The sequence below is a fragment of the Mauremys reevesii genome, linkage group 4, assembly GCF_016161935.1.
Source record: "Mauremys reevesii isolate NIE-2019 linkage group 4, ASM1616193v1, whole genome shotgun sequence".
NCBI classification, from domain to species: Eukaryota; Metazoa; Chordata; order Testudines; family Geoemydidae; genus Mauremys; species Mauremys reevesii.
The window spans coordinates 111,646,130-111,661,047 of NC_052626.1; the positions used below are offsets into that span (position 1 = coordinate 111,646,130).

Genomic DNA, 14,918 nt, shown 5'->3' on the forward strand with positions numbered 1-14,918 from the left:
ACAAGTCCACTGTCAACAGACTGGTGACTGCATGGAGTGGGCCAGGTTGTAACAGTATGTTTCAATTAGCCCTCAAAAGGCATTGGGCAAGGGAAAAGGAAAAAAGAACTAGCGGACTATGTTCCAAATACTGGAGAAAGGAGCATGCAGTTCAAGAGGTTTCATTGTCAGACACTATTCATGACTTCGTGTGGGTAGGCTGACCTTTGCTCATTCGTAGAAAGGCTTCTAATTGGCCTCTGAACTAATTAGGTTCCATGATGAGTCATGCATAGTGAATTAAGCAAGGGTCATGATATAAATGAACCAGGTGTCATTATCAGCACCCATCACTGATGCAGTTTATTGCTCATTCCCGTAAAGGCTCTGTGCAAACTCACCTGTACATGGTACTGTGATGTCTCGTGCATAATTACATTGGAGTTGGAGTATTTCTTCCTTTGTTCTGAAAAAAGAAGAAAACAAGCCTTGCATTTAATGTTCATTTATCAGTGAAATAGGATCCAAGGACCGTAGTTCACATGACTGGCTCTACTGCCTTTCTCACTCTTTCTGAATTCATTGGTTTAATCAAACCAGTGGAAACAGGGCATGTGTAGAAAAAGATATTAATCTTTATTACAAAGACTCACAAACAACACGTCTGGATTTTCATATTACCGGTAACTTGATTTCTGAAAGCCAGGGGGCAGAGTGCTTGTTTGTCAAGGAAATGAAACTTAAAAAGCCAGATAAACTATGAGGTTATCAGAAGAGAGCTAGTGAGTTATGGCTCCCCTGCCTGAGAAACCTGGCTCAGGGCCACAAAGCAAAATTGATCTGAAAAGGAAATTATGAACACCCACCACCCTGCACAAAAACTGTACATTACAGCTGGGCAAAATGTCTGACAAAATTTTTTTTAATGCAGATTCAGGTCAAATTTACCAAATTGTTTCTGTCCAAATAAAAAAAAAATCAAAACTTTTTTTCTTTTGATATTTTCAAAGACATCAATAATACTTTCAATAAAATTTTGGAAAACTGAAAATAGTTGTTTTTTTTAAACTCTGAAAAATGTAGTGGGAGGGGATTTGAAAAAAAAATTGAAATGTCAGTTTTTTGAGCAGCATTAATCATCACGTTTAGGGGTTAACCTTGAGAGCTACAATAGTTACATCAAAAAGTCTTGATGCCTGATGAAGCTCACATCCTCTCAATGCAATCTCATAGTGTATAAAGGAGTGGGTTTATTTCCCGCCCCCCATCAGACTAAATTGATGTGCTTTGCATCTTTTAAGCTACTCCGACAGGCAGTCTGCGCGCATGGGCTTCATCTCCCACACTTCCATTCCTAGCAGCCCTTTTCCCTATTGTATAATCCCAAGCATTGTGGTCTCCAGGAAAGAGCATAGCTCTAGGAGTTGAGAGATCTTGACTTCTAATCCTGGCTCTGCCACTGCTTGCTGTATGGCCACGGGTGAGTCACTTTACCTCTCAGTCTGTTTTCCCCATCTGTGAAATGGGGATATCACTACTTATAGGGCTGTTTTGAGGGTTAATTATTTCACATCTGTCCCTTGCATTAAATATGTCAAGAAGTATATGAATGCTAAAATTACAACTTTCTAGAGCTTACCTTCCGGCTGCTGCTATTTATTTAGTGTCACAAGGGTGCCATGGAGCTTTACAAATCTAACAAAACTGCAAGCTCCCCACCCTGAGGAACTCGTTATCCAAGAATCCAGTCCAGCTCCTACTAAAGTAAACAGTAAAACTCCTATTCTCTTCAATGGGAACTGAATCAGACCATAAACTAATGGCTACACTACAGAGCTTACAGTGGGGCAGCTGCACCAATGCAGCTGTGCTGCTAGTGCAGATGCTCTAAGCTGATGGGAGAGAGCTCTCTTGTCAATTACTCCAGTCCCAGTGAGCAGCAGTAGCTATGTCAGCAGAAGAGCGTCTCTCGCCGGCATTGTGCTGTCCACTCCAGCACTTAGTGTAACTTACTTACCAGCTCAGGGGGCTGGTTTATTCACACTCCTACGGGACATAATTTATACCAACGTAAGCTGTGGTGTGTATGTAGCCCAGGGGCGGCTCTAGGAATTTGGCCGCCCCAAGCACGCTGGTCCTGCGGCTCCGGGGGACCTCTTGCAGACGTGCCTGCGGAGGGTCCGCTGGTCCCACAGCTCCGGTGGAGCAGAGGTCCACCGGAGCCGCGGGACCAGCGGACCCTCCGCAGTCACGCCTGTGGGAGGTCCACCGGAGCCGCGGGACCAGCGGACCCTCCGCAGTCACGCCTGTGGGAGGTCCACCGGAGCCGCGGCAGCAGCGGACCCACCGGTCCCGCGGCTCCGGTGGACCTCCCGCAGGCATGACTGCGGAAGGTCCGCCGGAGCCGCCTGCCGCCCTGCCGGCAAAATGCCGCCCCAAGCACGCGCTTGGCGTGCTGGGGTCCGGAGCCGGCCCTGATGTAGCCTAAAAGGGTGAGTATCAAACATGGAGGAGGAAGGAGGGGATGGGAAGGGGAGAATCATGTGCAGAGCATCTGGCTTGCTTTCACACAACAAGCTTTTGTAACAGGAATTGTGTTGCTTCATATGTTTATTTATAGACAGGCATGCACCTATCTTATCATGATCAGGTGCGGCAGTGACCATAAGGAACACCCAAGCAGAGATTAGCAGTGGAAAGCAGGCAGGGTGTTTGGAGGAAGCAGTGAAAAGAGGCGAGGGAGAGCGCTTGGTGCCCCAGAGTAAGGAGGTGGCTCCAAGCATGGACAGGAAATGGCCCAGCATCAGGTGTGGGATGAGACAGCAAGGTATAGTGGTGCTAGCAATGCACTGAGTGACAAGACAGAGGAGGAAATGAGAGCTGAGAGGCAGGCAGGAGCAGAACTCTGCAGAACCCTGAAGTGAGGAGAAGGAAGTTGAATACGAAGCAGAAGGAGGCGGAAGGATGGTACAGAGATTTGAGTTGGGGCATGGGTGGCAGGTGTCATAGGCTGGGGGAGGCTGTGCCTCCCCAAACAGCCAGATGTGGCCCCGTCACCTGCTTACCACCACTCCCTGTGTGTGGCTTCAGTCCTCCAGCCCCCAGTGCTCTGGCTGGGGAGGCTGGGGCTGTGTGCCACCCACACTCCTGCACTCTGGGGTTGAGGGGGGGCTGCAGCTGCATGCTGCCCATGCTCCTGGCACTCCTTTGGGGCTGGGGCCGCCTGCTGCCCCCCCCTCCCAGTACTCCTTTGGGGCTGGGGGGCTAGCCTGGGGTGGGACTGGGCCAGTGGCCATGGTGGTGGTGGGGGCTCTGAACTCCAGGGGGGCCAGAAGGGGTGGGGCCTTGAGCAGAAGGGGCAGGGCTGGGGGCTAGCCTCCCCCAGTTGGCAGTTCACACGCTGCCCATGAGGAGGGGGTTATACAGAAAGTCCAGCAGGAGAAGATAAATTGGAATGGACACAGGTGAAAAGCAGGGAGGCCCAATAGAACACAAGTCCAATGGTCAAAGCAATTAATGTCCAAATCTACCAATGATGAACTGCTTCAATGTGTACGTGAGCTGATTTTGCCCTTCCCTTTCTGATGACTGAGAGAAGTGCCAAGTAATGCTTTCAAACCCCACCAGCCTGGGAAACCCCAATCCCATGGCATCTCCCAATTCATGTGGTTGTATGCTACAGTATCTACCAAGTTAGCTGGCCAGTCACTTCTTTAGATATTTTTCAAAATATGTCAATAGTTGAGTGCTAGCAAGAAACTGATTCAGCAGGTTCTTCAGGCCATCCTTGTTCTTCATCCATATATTACTCACAAAGAACAAACAACAGAGTTCCAGCAAACAACCCACAAGGGGAGAAGCAATTGTTGTTTTAATCCTAAGTGGGGTACAAGTGCCGGTCCAAGAGGTGAATATCGCTGGACCACTTGGTAATAGCGACCATAATGTAATTAAAATTAACATCCTTGTGGTGGGGAAGATACCAAAGAAGCCACTGTACATTTAACTTCAAAATGGGTAACAGCACAAAAATGAGGACGCTAGTTAAACAGAAATTAAAAAGAACAGTCACAAGAGTGAAATGCCTGCAAGCTGCATGGAAACTTTTTAAAAACACCACAATGGAGGCTCAAATTAAATGTATATCCCAAATAAAGCAAATTGATAAATTAAACAGTAATAAGTTACCAGGATCAGATGGTATACACCCAAGAGTTCTAAAGGAACTCAAATATGAAATTGTAGAACTACAGACTGTGATATGCAATTTAACACTTAAATCCCTTTCTGTACCAGATGATTGGAGGACAGCTAATGTGATGCCAGTTTTTTAAAAAGGCTCCAGAGGCAATCTTGGATATTACAGGCTGGTAAGCCTAATTTCAGTACCAGGCAAACTGGCTGAAACTATAATAAAGAACAGAATTATCAGATACATAGATTAACGTGATTTGTTGGAGAAGAGTCAACACGGCTTTTGTAAACAGAAATTATGCCTCACCTATTAGAATTCTTTGAGGAGCTCAACAAACAGGTGGAGAAGGGTGATCCAGTGTACAGAGTATACTTGGACTTTCAGAAAGCTTTTGACAAAGTCATTCACCTAAGGCTGTTAAGCAAAGTAAGCAATCATAAGATAAGAGGGAAGGTACTCCCATGAATCAATAATTGGCTAAAAGACAGGAAACGAAGGGTAGGAGTAAATGGTCAGTTTTCATTGTGGAGAGAGATAAATAGCAGGGTCCCCCGGGAATCAGTACTTGGACTATGCTGTTCAACATATTCATAAATAACCTGGGAAAAGGGGTAAAGACTGAGGTGAAAAAGTTTGCAGATGATACAAAATTACTCAAGATTGTAACTCTTTGTAGTCTGCTTCGGACTTAAGGTATCTCACAAAACAGTGGTCAATAAAATGGTAGGTGAAATTCAGTTTTGATAAATGCAAAGTTATGCATGTTGGAAAACATAATCCCAACTACCTATTTCAAAATGATGGGGTCTAAATTAGCTGTTACCACTCAAGAAAGAGATCTTGGAGTCATTGTGGATAGTTCTCTGAAAATATCAGCTTAATGTGCAGCGACAGTCAAAAAATCTAGCAGAATATTAGGAACCATTAGAAAAGGGAAAGATAAAAAGACAAAAAATAGCGTAATACCACTACATAAAATCCACGGTACACCCACACTTTGAATACTTTGTTCAGATGTGGTTGCCCCATCTCAAAAAAGATCTATTAGAATTGGAAAAGGTATAGAGATGGGTAACAAAACTGATTAGGGGGATGGAACAGCTTCCATATGAGGAAAGTTAAAAAGACTGGGACTGTTCAGCTTGGAAAAGAGATGACTAAGGGGGGATATGACCAAGGTCTGTAAAATCATGACTGGAGTGGAGAAAGTGAATAAGAAAGTGTTATTTACTCTTTCACATAACTCAAGAACCAAAAGTCCCCAATGAAAATTAATAGGCAGCAAGTTTAAAAGAAACATAAGGAAGTACTTCTGCACACAATGCACTGTTAACCTGTGGGATTCATTGCCAGGGCATGTTGTGAAGGCCAAAAGTACAAATGGGTTAAAAAAAGATTGAGATATGTTCCTGGAGGACAGGTCAATCAGTGGCTATTAGCCAAGATGGTCAGGGATGTAATCCCAAGCTCTGGGTGTCCCCGAACCTCTGGCGGCCGGATGATGGGAGTGGACGACAGGGGATGGATCACTCAATAATTTCCCTGTTCTGTGCCAACTGCCAGTGTAACAAACAGCAAAGGCACAGTCTGGGCCTTTGTCTCAGCCCTACGATACCTGGGTGTGGTGTCCTCCTTTGCACCAAAGCCTCCTTCCCCTCTCTTTCCCAAGCAGCCACTCTGCAAAGGGAGGGGACACTGCTGGTTTGGAGTTTCAATGGCCAGGTGGTGCCTTGGTATTTTGTCCAGTGAGTTTATATGTTAAAATCTATTGTTGGGATTTCTACTGTACCTGGTACCCAAGTGCCATGACTTTCAGAAGTAGGACTTGTGTCCTTCCACATCTGTGCATGTGCTACCAGCCCTGTGGCCAGAGGCACCTGTGTGCTCAGGGGGTATCTTAGCTCTGACTGGTTGCTTGCGCCTAATACACAAATGGAGCTGGCCAATGCCACCACCTGCAGGCCTCTCTTACTGACAGTCCAAATCACTCCTATGCTGTGGTAGGCAGCTGCAGACTTAGGTGCCAGGGCTGGTTCAACAAGCAGAGTATGGGTCTCTCTTACTGCATTGTGTATCTCCCCTTTTCTCCTGGACTACTAAACTGTGCCCTATGTTGTTACAATACACTGTATTCCATCTCAGTGGTGTCTGAGCAATATTATAGGTCAAGCATCAACAGTGTTTGCTAATCTGTGGAAGACACCAAAGGACCTGCAGGTAGAGCTAGTCCAAAATATTTTTGATGGAACAATTTTTTTCATTGGAAAATGCAGTTTTGTCAAAATCTAAATGTTTTGTGGGAACATGGCAATTCTCAGGAAATTTTCGATGGGGACAAAGTCTAAACGAATTATTTACTTTCTCATTTCAATAGTGTCGTAACATTTTGTTTTGATTAACATTTCAGTTAATTTCAGTTTGACTATTAGAATTACAATTATATTATACTCCAATATGTAGTATTTCATATTGTTTTGACATTATCAAAATGATATTGCAGAAATAACACAATTTGCTGGTTTCAAATCAAATTTATGTGGAGGGGGGAAGGAATGCTTGTTCTGATGTAATATTTTACTCTTGCTGCTGATTCGGAATGAAAAGTTATCGTGGAATTTCCCACAGAATGGAAATTCTGTTTTTTGACCAGCTCTACTTACAGGTCAAATATGAGTTTCCAATCCACAGAAAGGACTGATGAAAAATGACCATGATTTATCAGTGAGAACCTAATCTAATATACAGTGTTTCTAATGCACCCGTCACTACTCTCCCTAGGCACCATGTATGAAGAATCTTGTCGTTTTAACTATTGGAAAATATTAGTCAACCTCTATCCTGTGCTACTGTGTTCCCTCCCTCATATGACCTCCGGACCTCATGGGTGGGAGACAAGCAAAAGACAACTCAGGAACTTGGTAATGGGTAGTGGAGAAATCTGTGTTCAGGGGCGGCTCTAGGAATTCCGCCGCCCCAAGCAGGGCGGCGCGCCGCGGGGCGCGCTCTGGCGGTCGCCGGTCCTGCGGCTCCGGGGGGCCTCCCGCAGGCATGACTGTGGAGGGTGCGCTGGTCCCGCGGCTCCGGTGGAGCATCCGCAGTCATGCCTGCGAGAGGTCCACCGGAGCCGCGGGACCAGCGCACCCTCCACAGTCATGCCTGCGGGAGGTCTGCTGGTTCCGCAGCTCCACTGGACCTCCCGCAGGCATGACTGCGGAAGGTCCGCCGGAGCCGCCTGCCGCCCTGCCGGCAAAATGCCGCCCCAAGCGTGTGCTTGGCGCGCTGGGGTCTGGAGCCGGCCCTGTCTGTGTTCAAATGTTTGTTGTTTCTAAATTCAAATAATGAGGCTATTGATGTCTTAGCACTATTCACCTTTGCAAAGGTGGGATTTGCAAATGAAAAGACAGTGGGAAAGCTGGTAAAAGTACAGACTTCACAACAAGCTTCTTGAATGAGAGCAAGGGTAGTCTTGCGGCACTGAAATAGCATGCAGGAGACCTGGGTTCAATCCCCTGCTTTTATCAGAGAATTAACCCTGGGCAAATCATTAGTGTGTCTATTTCTCCATTCCCATCTGTAGCAGAGGGTTAACACTTCTATCTCCCATCCTGTCTTGTCTATTAAGACCAGTCTGCATGAGAAAGCTGCACCAGTTTTTAAACCACTTTAGTTAGACCTGTGTGAAAGGTTGTGTGGATCCTCTTATTTCAGTTTATTTTGGTTTAGCATAAGGCAGTTAGTTATCAGGTGGGTTAAGTAACCAAGATAAGCCTCACTTAAACCAAAATAAGTGTCCACGTGGGAACTTAAAAACTGTTTCAAGTTAATCAGTGTTAACTGTCTCATGCAGACAGGACCTTAGACTGTAAGCTTTTCAGGACAGGAGTTTACTATGTGTTAGGGACTGCACTGTACAAACACAAGGAGACCTCAGATCTCAGTTGGAGCTTCTAGGTGCTACTGTCATGCTAATAATACTAACAAAATCCAGGGCATAGATGGTGCAGGTCAAACCTGAGCCCTCAACGCCATTTTTGTTCTTTGTCTTGCCTCTCCCATGTAAACCTTTTTCCGAATTCACCTCAAGCATTTTTTTCTCCAGCCTGCCAGGCAGAACTGATCTCACTTCAGAGCTTGGATCATTTTTGGCCACTGTCGATAGACAGATACTGGGATAGATGGACCTTTGGTCTGACCTGGTACGGCCGTTCTTATGCTGTTTGAGAATGGCCAGCAGGTGGCTCTCTACAGCAACATTAGCCTCACCTATGCCGCCTTCTCTAGGTGCTAACCACATCAATTCTGCTGAGGCTGAGGCTCTCAGCTCACTGTGGGGTGAAGGACTGAAGACCCCTTCTTGCCATCATGCTGAAGGATTTAGCTAGCTTTGCATCACTGCTTAGCCAGGGTGGGTTGGTAGTCTAATCTGGTTCCCTATAATCCATCTCACAAAACTGAGTTGGCAGTTAACCATCCTTCCTCACTAGATCTTGGTTGGGCTGGTTGTCAGGGAACCACAGCCTGTGACTAGTGTTTCTGGCTGCTTGGCCAGAGGAAGAACATTTTTAGTTTTTATTAACAACAAAGCTAACCGGTGGTGCTGGGACATCGTAAACGTCCTGAGGAAGGAACATGGAGGTGGAAATAGAACAAGATGCACCATCTTTCAATCATACCCTTGTGTGGGTTGGTGGTAGCTGATTTTTAATGACTTTTTTTTTTATTTTGAGTCTGGCAGGAGACCCATAAGCCTACATTACACATGTTTCCATGTGTTTTGTCTCTGGAGCTACTTAACAGAGCAACAGCACCTCCTACTGGTCCTTAACTGGTAGGCGTACGCAAATAGAAGAGTTTACTATGGACACATTGGCAAAAGCATAAATGAATAAGACTATAAACTTCAGACTCGATATGTTTTTATAATGTTAGAACTGTGCCAGAGGTTTATTGGAGGAAGGATGTTTTTGTGATTAAGGTGCTGATTAAGGAGAGCTGGGTTCAGTTCCCAGCTCTGACATCCAGAATGACCTTGGATAAAACAGTTAATCTCTCTGTGTCCCTGTTCCCCATTTCAGTGTCCTACATCTATAGAAATGTTCCGTTTCTATTCTCTCCATTTTAATCACAACCTGCTTGAATGGAAAGGTACAATGAGGCACTCAAGTGTTTGTGCACAAAGTTACCAGGCTGTGGGATTAATGTCTAACCCGAATAAGACTTTTCCATAGCGGCAGTTGTATAATTCAGCATTTCTGACCTAAATAATAAAAATGAGAACACCAAGTCTGTGTGGGATAAAGATCAATTTGGATCTTGGGACATTGTGTGCCTTCCTTTTAAAATGAATTTACTACTGGTGAAACAGGCCAAATTGTCAGGTCTGGAAAATAAAACTTTTTAACATGTTTATCTCATACTTCCCTCTGTCTGTAAAGGTTCTGGCTGAACTGTATAAGGGCCTACCAATGGAATAGCAGGGGGTGCTACATAAGAGGACTGAGGTGCATTGGCAGAGCTGGGGTAGGGCACATTTAGAACAGGATGGGCTGATGAGTTCAGGGAGAGTGAATGGGCAGAGCTGCGTGGGAAAGCTTGTGCGGTGCCTGCCTTCACTATGTATGGTTCTGCATACAACCAGCTCTCCATGTGCAAGTATGCTCATCCTCTCCTCCCTTTTATTTTCTCATAGTTGTTGTTCATTATATAGCAGGGACCTCAACACCCACTTCCAAGGACAGTGGTTGATCTCTGCTGTTTCATGTGCCATGTAATATGAGCTGTTCAATATGAGAGAACTCTATGTTTCAAAAACAAAACTAGCTCTTTATTAGGGGGACTATTTACAGAGTTGCCATAACTGCAGCTAACTTTCCAGCCATGTGCACGCAGACTGGCTTCTCGCTGCCTCCTTCAAATTCTTCCCTCCTGCAACCTGTGCTCTTTCCTCCAAATTCCATGCAGGTTGCAACACCTGCTGTAGAGAGAGGAGAGCTTAGAACTCATCATTTAGAACTTAATGAGCTATGGAATCCCAAGTCTCTGAAGCGTTTGCTGTATTTGGGAAGTGGGGCAAGGCAAATCAATTATCTCACCTTCCCAAAACAAAATTTTGAAATATTTTGAGAAATCTGTAGAACTTCCTGAAAAGTTCTAGGGCTTTGGTGAAACCTCAAACTTTTCTATGTTCTTCCTTTCCTTCACCAATGTCATCTGATTACTATACATCTAGGGACCCACCCAAAGCCCACTGCAATCAGTGGCAGATCTTTCCATTGACTTCAGCTGGTTTTGCATCAAGTCCTATTTCCTGGTCAGGTCAGACGTGCTGCTCTAGGACTAGCTCCACCTCTCTGCCTGCATCTCCAGCAGAGATGGATTGCTGACCAGGCTCACCTCTCATTGGAGAGGCTTTTCTTTGTAAGTACAAAGCTGTCACTTTGATAATTTATGCAGGTGTCGAACAACTCCAGGGGGCCTCTTCTGCTGTCTAATCAGTGCTGCATCTCCACTGCTCTGCTCACAATACCAAGTAGCTGCAAAAATAAAATGAAAGGAAAACCAAAACTTTCCAGCTCCTTTTGTTGATTCTCCAGGGCGGTATGTTTGTGTTACCTTTAAGGTCCATAGAACAAGGACAACCTGGCTTTGTGAGATGCTGTGCTTAGATGTCATTCAAGTGAGGATCTTCTAAAACCAACACTTTGGCAGCTGCTCAGGAGGTGAATTGGGGTGTGTGTTGTATGTATGTTTGTCTGGCTCTTTACCTTAGGCTTCTGTTTACTTCTCTTCCAAGATCCCCTTCCACCTTCCTGTTGATCCTGCCCAACCCCTCCCAACTTCAAAGCGTAACTAATCTGCCTGAAAACAGACACACTGAATGAGGAGGATGCCGATATGTTTAGTACTGGAGAATTGCAAAGCTCCCATTTGGGGCATGCTTGAGCGCTTCACTTCTGTTTAATCACAGACAGAATATTCTAAGCAGAAAGACAGCAGTAGACTGTAATAGCCTCACCATCACAGGCCCTGTCTACATAGGAAAGGTGTGTCAGTTTAATATGGGAAGAGGGGTGTTAAACCAATATTGTTAATCTGATGCAAAGCCTTGTGTGGATACTCTGATTTTGGTTTAGCGTAAACTTGTTCTCAGTCAACTTATGCTGAGCTGAAATAAGCATCTCTTAAACCAAAATAGTGTCCACACAGGGACTTATACTGGTTTAATGATGATGGTTTAAATTCACACTTTTAGGTTCAACCAGTATAACAGACAAGGCTTTGAAGCCAGCAACTTTCTCATTAGTGTTTCCCAAGCTGCTGTTCGGCACAGCTCCGTCCTCAACCTGCTTAATTTTATACAGGGGAAAGCTGGACTATCTGTAACATTAGCTAATTTATCTGTGTCCTTCTGGGTTATCAGATACCTCTAATAACAGAATCCTTCGCGTTCCTCCAGCACCTTCCACTGGAGAAGCTCAAAATACTTTACAAACATTATCCAGTCCTTACAACGTCTCTAAGAGGTGAAGTAGTTACATTTTCCCCATCCGATAGGCTGGGAGAAAGAAATGGCAATGTAAGTGGCTTTCCCAAGGTTACATGGTAACTCACTGTCACAGCCTGGATCAGACTCTAAGATTATGTCTTTGCTGCAGAGATAACCTGGGTTCTTACTCCTGTGTTGCCCCAACCCCCTCCCATCCACACACAAAATCCTCTCACTGGATTTAATGGTGCTTTCAACCACAGCTAGCTGGCCTGGCTGGAGCTATGAAAGAGCCCGAGTGCCACTATCACTTGGGCTGGTAACCCTCCTACTTTGCAATGATAACACAGGCTGAACCAGAGTATTGATAGTCCTCTAATGCCCTTCCCACAATGCTCTCTGTATGCCCAGAAGGACAGACAAGTTCTTCCACAATTCAGAGCAGCTCATGTTACTGCAGTGCTAAGAACCATAGGATGTGCCCCGAAATGCCCTAGCAATGCATACAGGTGACTGCAGCACTAGTGAGGACACAGTGACTGAGGTAAGGCTTTGCAGTGTGGCTTCTCACCCCCCAGGTGCTAGTCACCTGGGTTCTGATCACCAGAGTTAACTGCAGTGAAGGCGTACCCTAAATCTGCTGGCTTCCAGACTGTTGCTTTTACCCTCGTTTTCAATCTGCTAGGGCAGATGGACTCATGGCATTGCAACCAACCCATGTACAATACTCAAAATTATTCCTTTCAGTGCTGAAGTAAAGTATTGTGCAATATCTAACCAATAACTTGATGAAGCAACAAAGAATCCTGTGGCACCTTATAGACTAACAGACGAGATAACGAGGTTAGTTCGAACTGGAGCTCAGCAGTTTCGCATTGCTGGCATATGATGGCATATATTACATTGGTGGTTGCCATTTGGGATGCTTCTGGTTGCACACGGGCTCTGTTGATCTGTCTCCTTATTTCCTCGTCAGGGTACTGTAGTTTTGAAAATGCTTGGTGGAGATTTTGTAGGTGTTGGTCTCTGTCTGTGGGGTTAGAGCAGATGCAGTGCTTGGCTGTAGACAATGGATCTTGTGGTGTGCCCGGATGGAAGCTGGAGGCATGAAAGGTAGGTATAGCGTCGGTAGGTTTTCGGTATAGGGTGGTGTTAATGTGTCCATCAATTATTTGCACCGTAGTGTCTAGGAGAAAGTGGACCGTGTAGATTGGTCCAGGCTGAGGTTGATGGTGGGGTGGAAGCTGTTGAAATCGTGGTGGAATTTTTCCAGAGTCTCTTTCCCATGGGTCCAGATGATGAAGATGTCATCAATGTAGCGTAGGTAGAGAAGGGGTGTGGTGACAGGAGGCTGAGGAAGCGTTTTTCCAGGTCAGCCATAAAAATATTGGCATATTGTGGGGCCATGCGGGTGCCCAAGAAGTGCCACTGATCTGGAGATATATATTGTCATCAAATTTGAAATAGTTATGTCTGAGGATAAAGGCACAGAGCTCAGCAACCAGTTGTGCTGTGGCATCATCAGGGATACTGTTCCTGACAGCTTGTATTCCATCAGCGTGTGGGATGTTGGTGTAGAGAGCCTCTACATCCATGGTGGCCAGGATGGTGTTTTCTGGAAGGTCACCAATGCATTGTAGTTTCCTCAGAAATCAGTGGTGTCACGGAGATAGCTGGGAGTGCTGGTGGCATAGGGTCTCAGTAGAGTCCACATATCCAGACAGTCCTTCAGTGAGAGTTCCAATGCCCGAGATGATGGGGCGCCAGGATTTCCAGGTTTGTGGATTTTGGGCAGTAGATAGAATAGCCCTGGTCGGGGCTCTAGGGTATGTTGATTTGTTCCGTGTTAGTGTAGGAGTGTCCTGAGTAGATGGGTTCAGTCTTTTAGTGTATTCCTCAGTGGGATCTGAGGGCAGTGCCTGTATATTTGGTGGTGGAGAGTTGTCTGGCGGCCTCCTTTTTTGATCACATGACCTGTCATGATGACACAGCCACTCCTTTTATCAGCCTCTTTGATTATAATGTCAGGATGGTTTCTGAGGCTGTGGATGGCATTGCGCTCTGCACGACTTAGGTTATGAGGCAAGCGATGTTGTTTTTCCACAATTTCTGCCTGTGCACGCCGGGCGAAGCATTCAATGTATAGGTCAGACTGCTCATCGACGACTCAGGAGGGTATCAGTGCGCTGTTCAGTGTTGTCCTGAAAGATACAGTTCTGCGGCGATCTGGAAGCCTACTTTCGCCGTCTCCGACTCAAAGAATACTTTCAGGACAACACTGAACAGCGCACTGAACAGCGCACTGATACACAGGCCAGCCTACAGGTGCTGCAAAAACAGTACAACCCAGAGGAAGGGATTTTTTGCATTACTGGTCCCCTCTTGCTGGCTGGACAGAGGTGCATCAATTGGCTCCAGAGAAGTTCTCCTGTATTCTTTGACTTGAAAGATGGTAGTTCTTATGCCCTATGGAGGCGGGGGGTGAAGTGTTAGTGAGGGGAATTGGGAAGGAAAGTCTCAGGGCTCTGACGTGACTATGGCATACTCCACAAGGGAAAGGAGCATGTTGATAAAAGCTGGCAATTCGTAATCTCTGATCCACTCAGCATAAACCTGCAGTAACCATTGCTCTATTTTTCCCCTTCTCTCTTGCTTATGGCAACACACTGGCGGCGTGCCATGACATTTTCAGTCAGGCACGCAGTTCAACGCTTGCATGCAAAATGGCTCCTCTGTGTGGCGTGACCTGCCATATATGAGGCGTGCAAGGTCACACTGTGCAGAGGATGCCATTTTGTAGAACAAAATATGCTCCTTGCATGTTGGAGCTAGACTAAATCAACCTTCAGGCACAGCCAGTCCAGGGGCATGCAATGTGTGTGTTGCACACTCAGCTGGATGCCACTGTAACACACACAAAGCCAGAGGGAGACAGGAAAACAACTGAGCTGGTATAAATCCAGAGTAACTTCATTGAAGTCAATGGAATTACTTAAGCTTTACATCAGTGTGAGAGCAGAATTTGATCCATTCTCTTTTATTGGATGACTCCTGCCATTCATACCCAGTGCAGCATCCAGACAAAATGCAGGAGAGGAAGGATGGTTGTGTGGTTAAGGCACTGGACTGGGTTGTGGTTCAATTCCCAGCTCAGCCATAGAGTTACTGCGTAGCCTGGGGCAAGTCACTGAAGCTTTCTGGGCATCTGTGGGGATAATTAGGCTTCCATTCCCCCACCTTTTGTCTTCTTAATCTTTA

At 45.7% G+C, this 14,918-nt stretch overlaps 1 protein-coding gene and 1 long non-coding RNA gene across 4 annotated transcripts in view; one reads left to right on the forward strand and one right to left on the reverse strand.

Annotated features, from left to right (window-relative positions):
- Nucleotides 1-14,918, forward strand: part of LOC120404630 — a 143,349-nt gene that overhangs the window by 62,073 nt on the left and 66,358 nt on the right. The gene's annotated exons all lie outside the window — the stretch shown is intronic.
- EPS8L2 (EPS8 like 2) overlaps nucleotides 1-14,918 on the reverse strand; it is a 116,499-nt gene that overhangs the window by 55,726 nt on the left and 45,855 nt on the right. For both annotated transcript variants that reach the window (XM_039537474.1, XM_039537473.1), the window contains exon 4: nucleotides 381-445. In XM_039537474.1, the coding sequence (XP_039393408.1) occupies nucleotides 381-445 (65 nt within the window). The remainder of the gene's footprint in view (nucleotides 1-380; nucleotides 446-14,918) is intronic.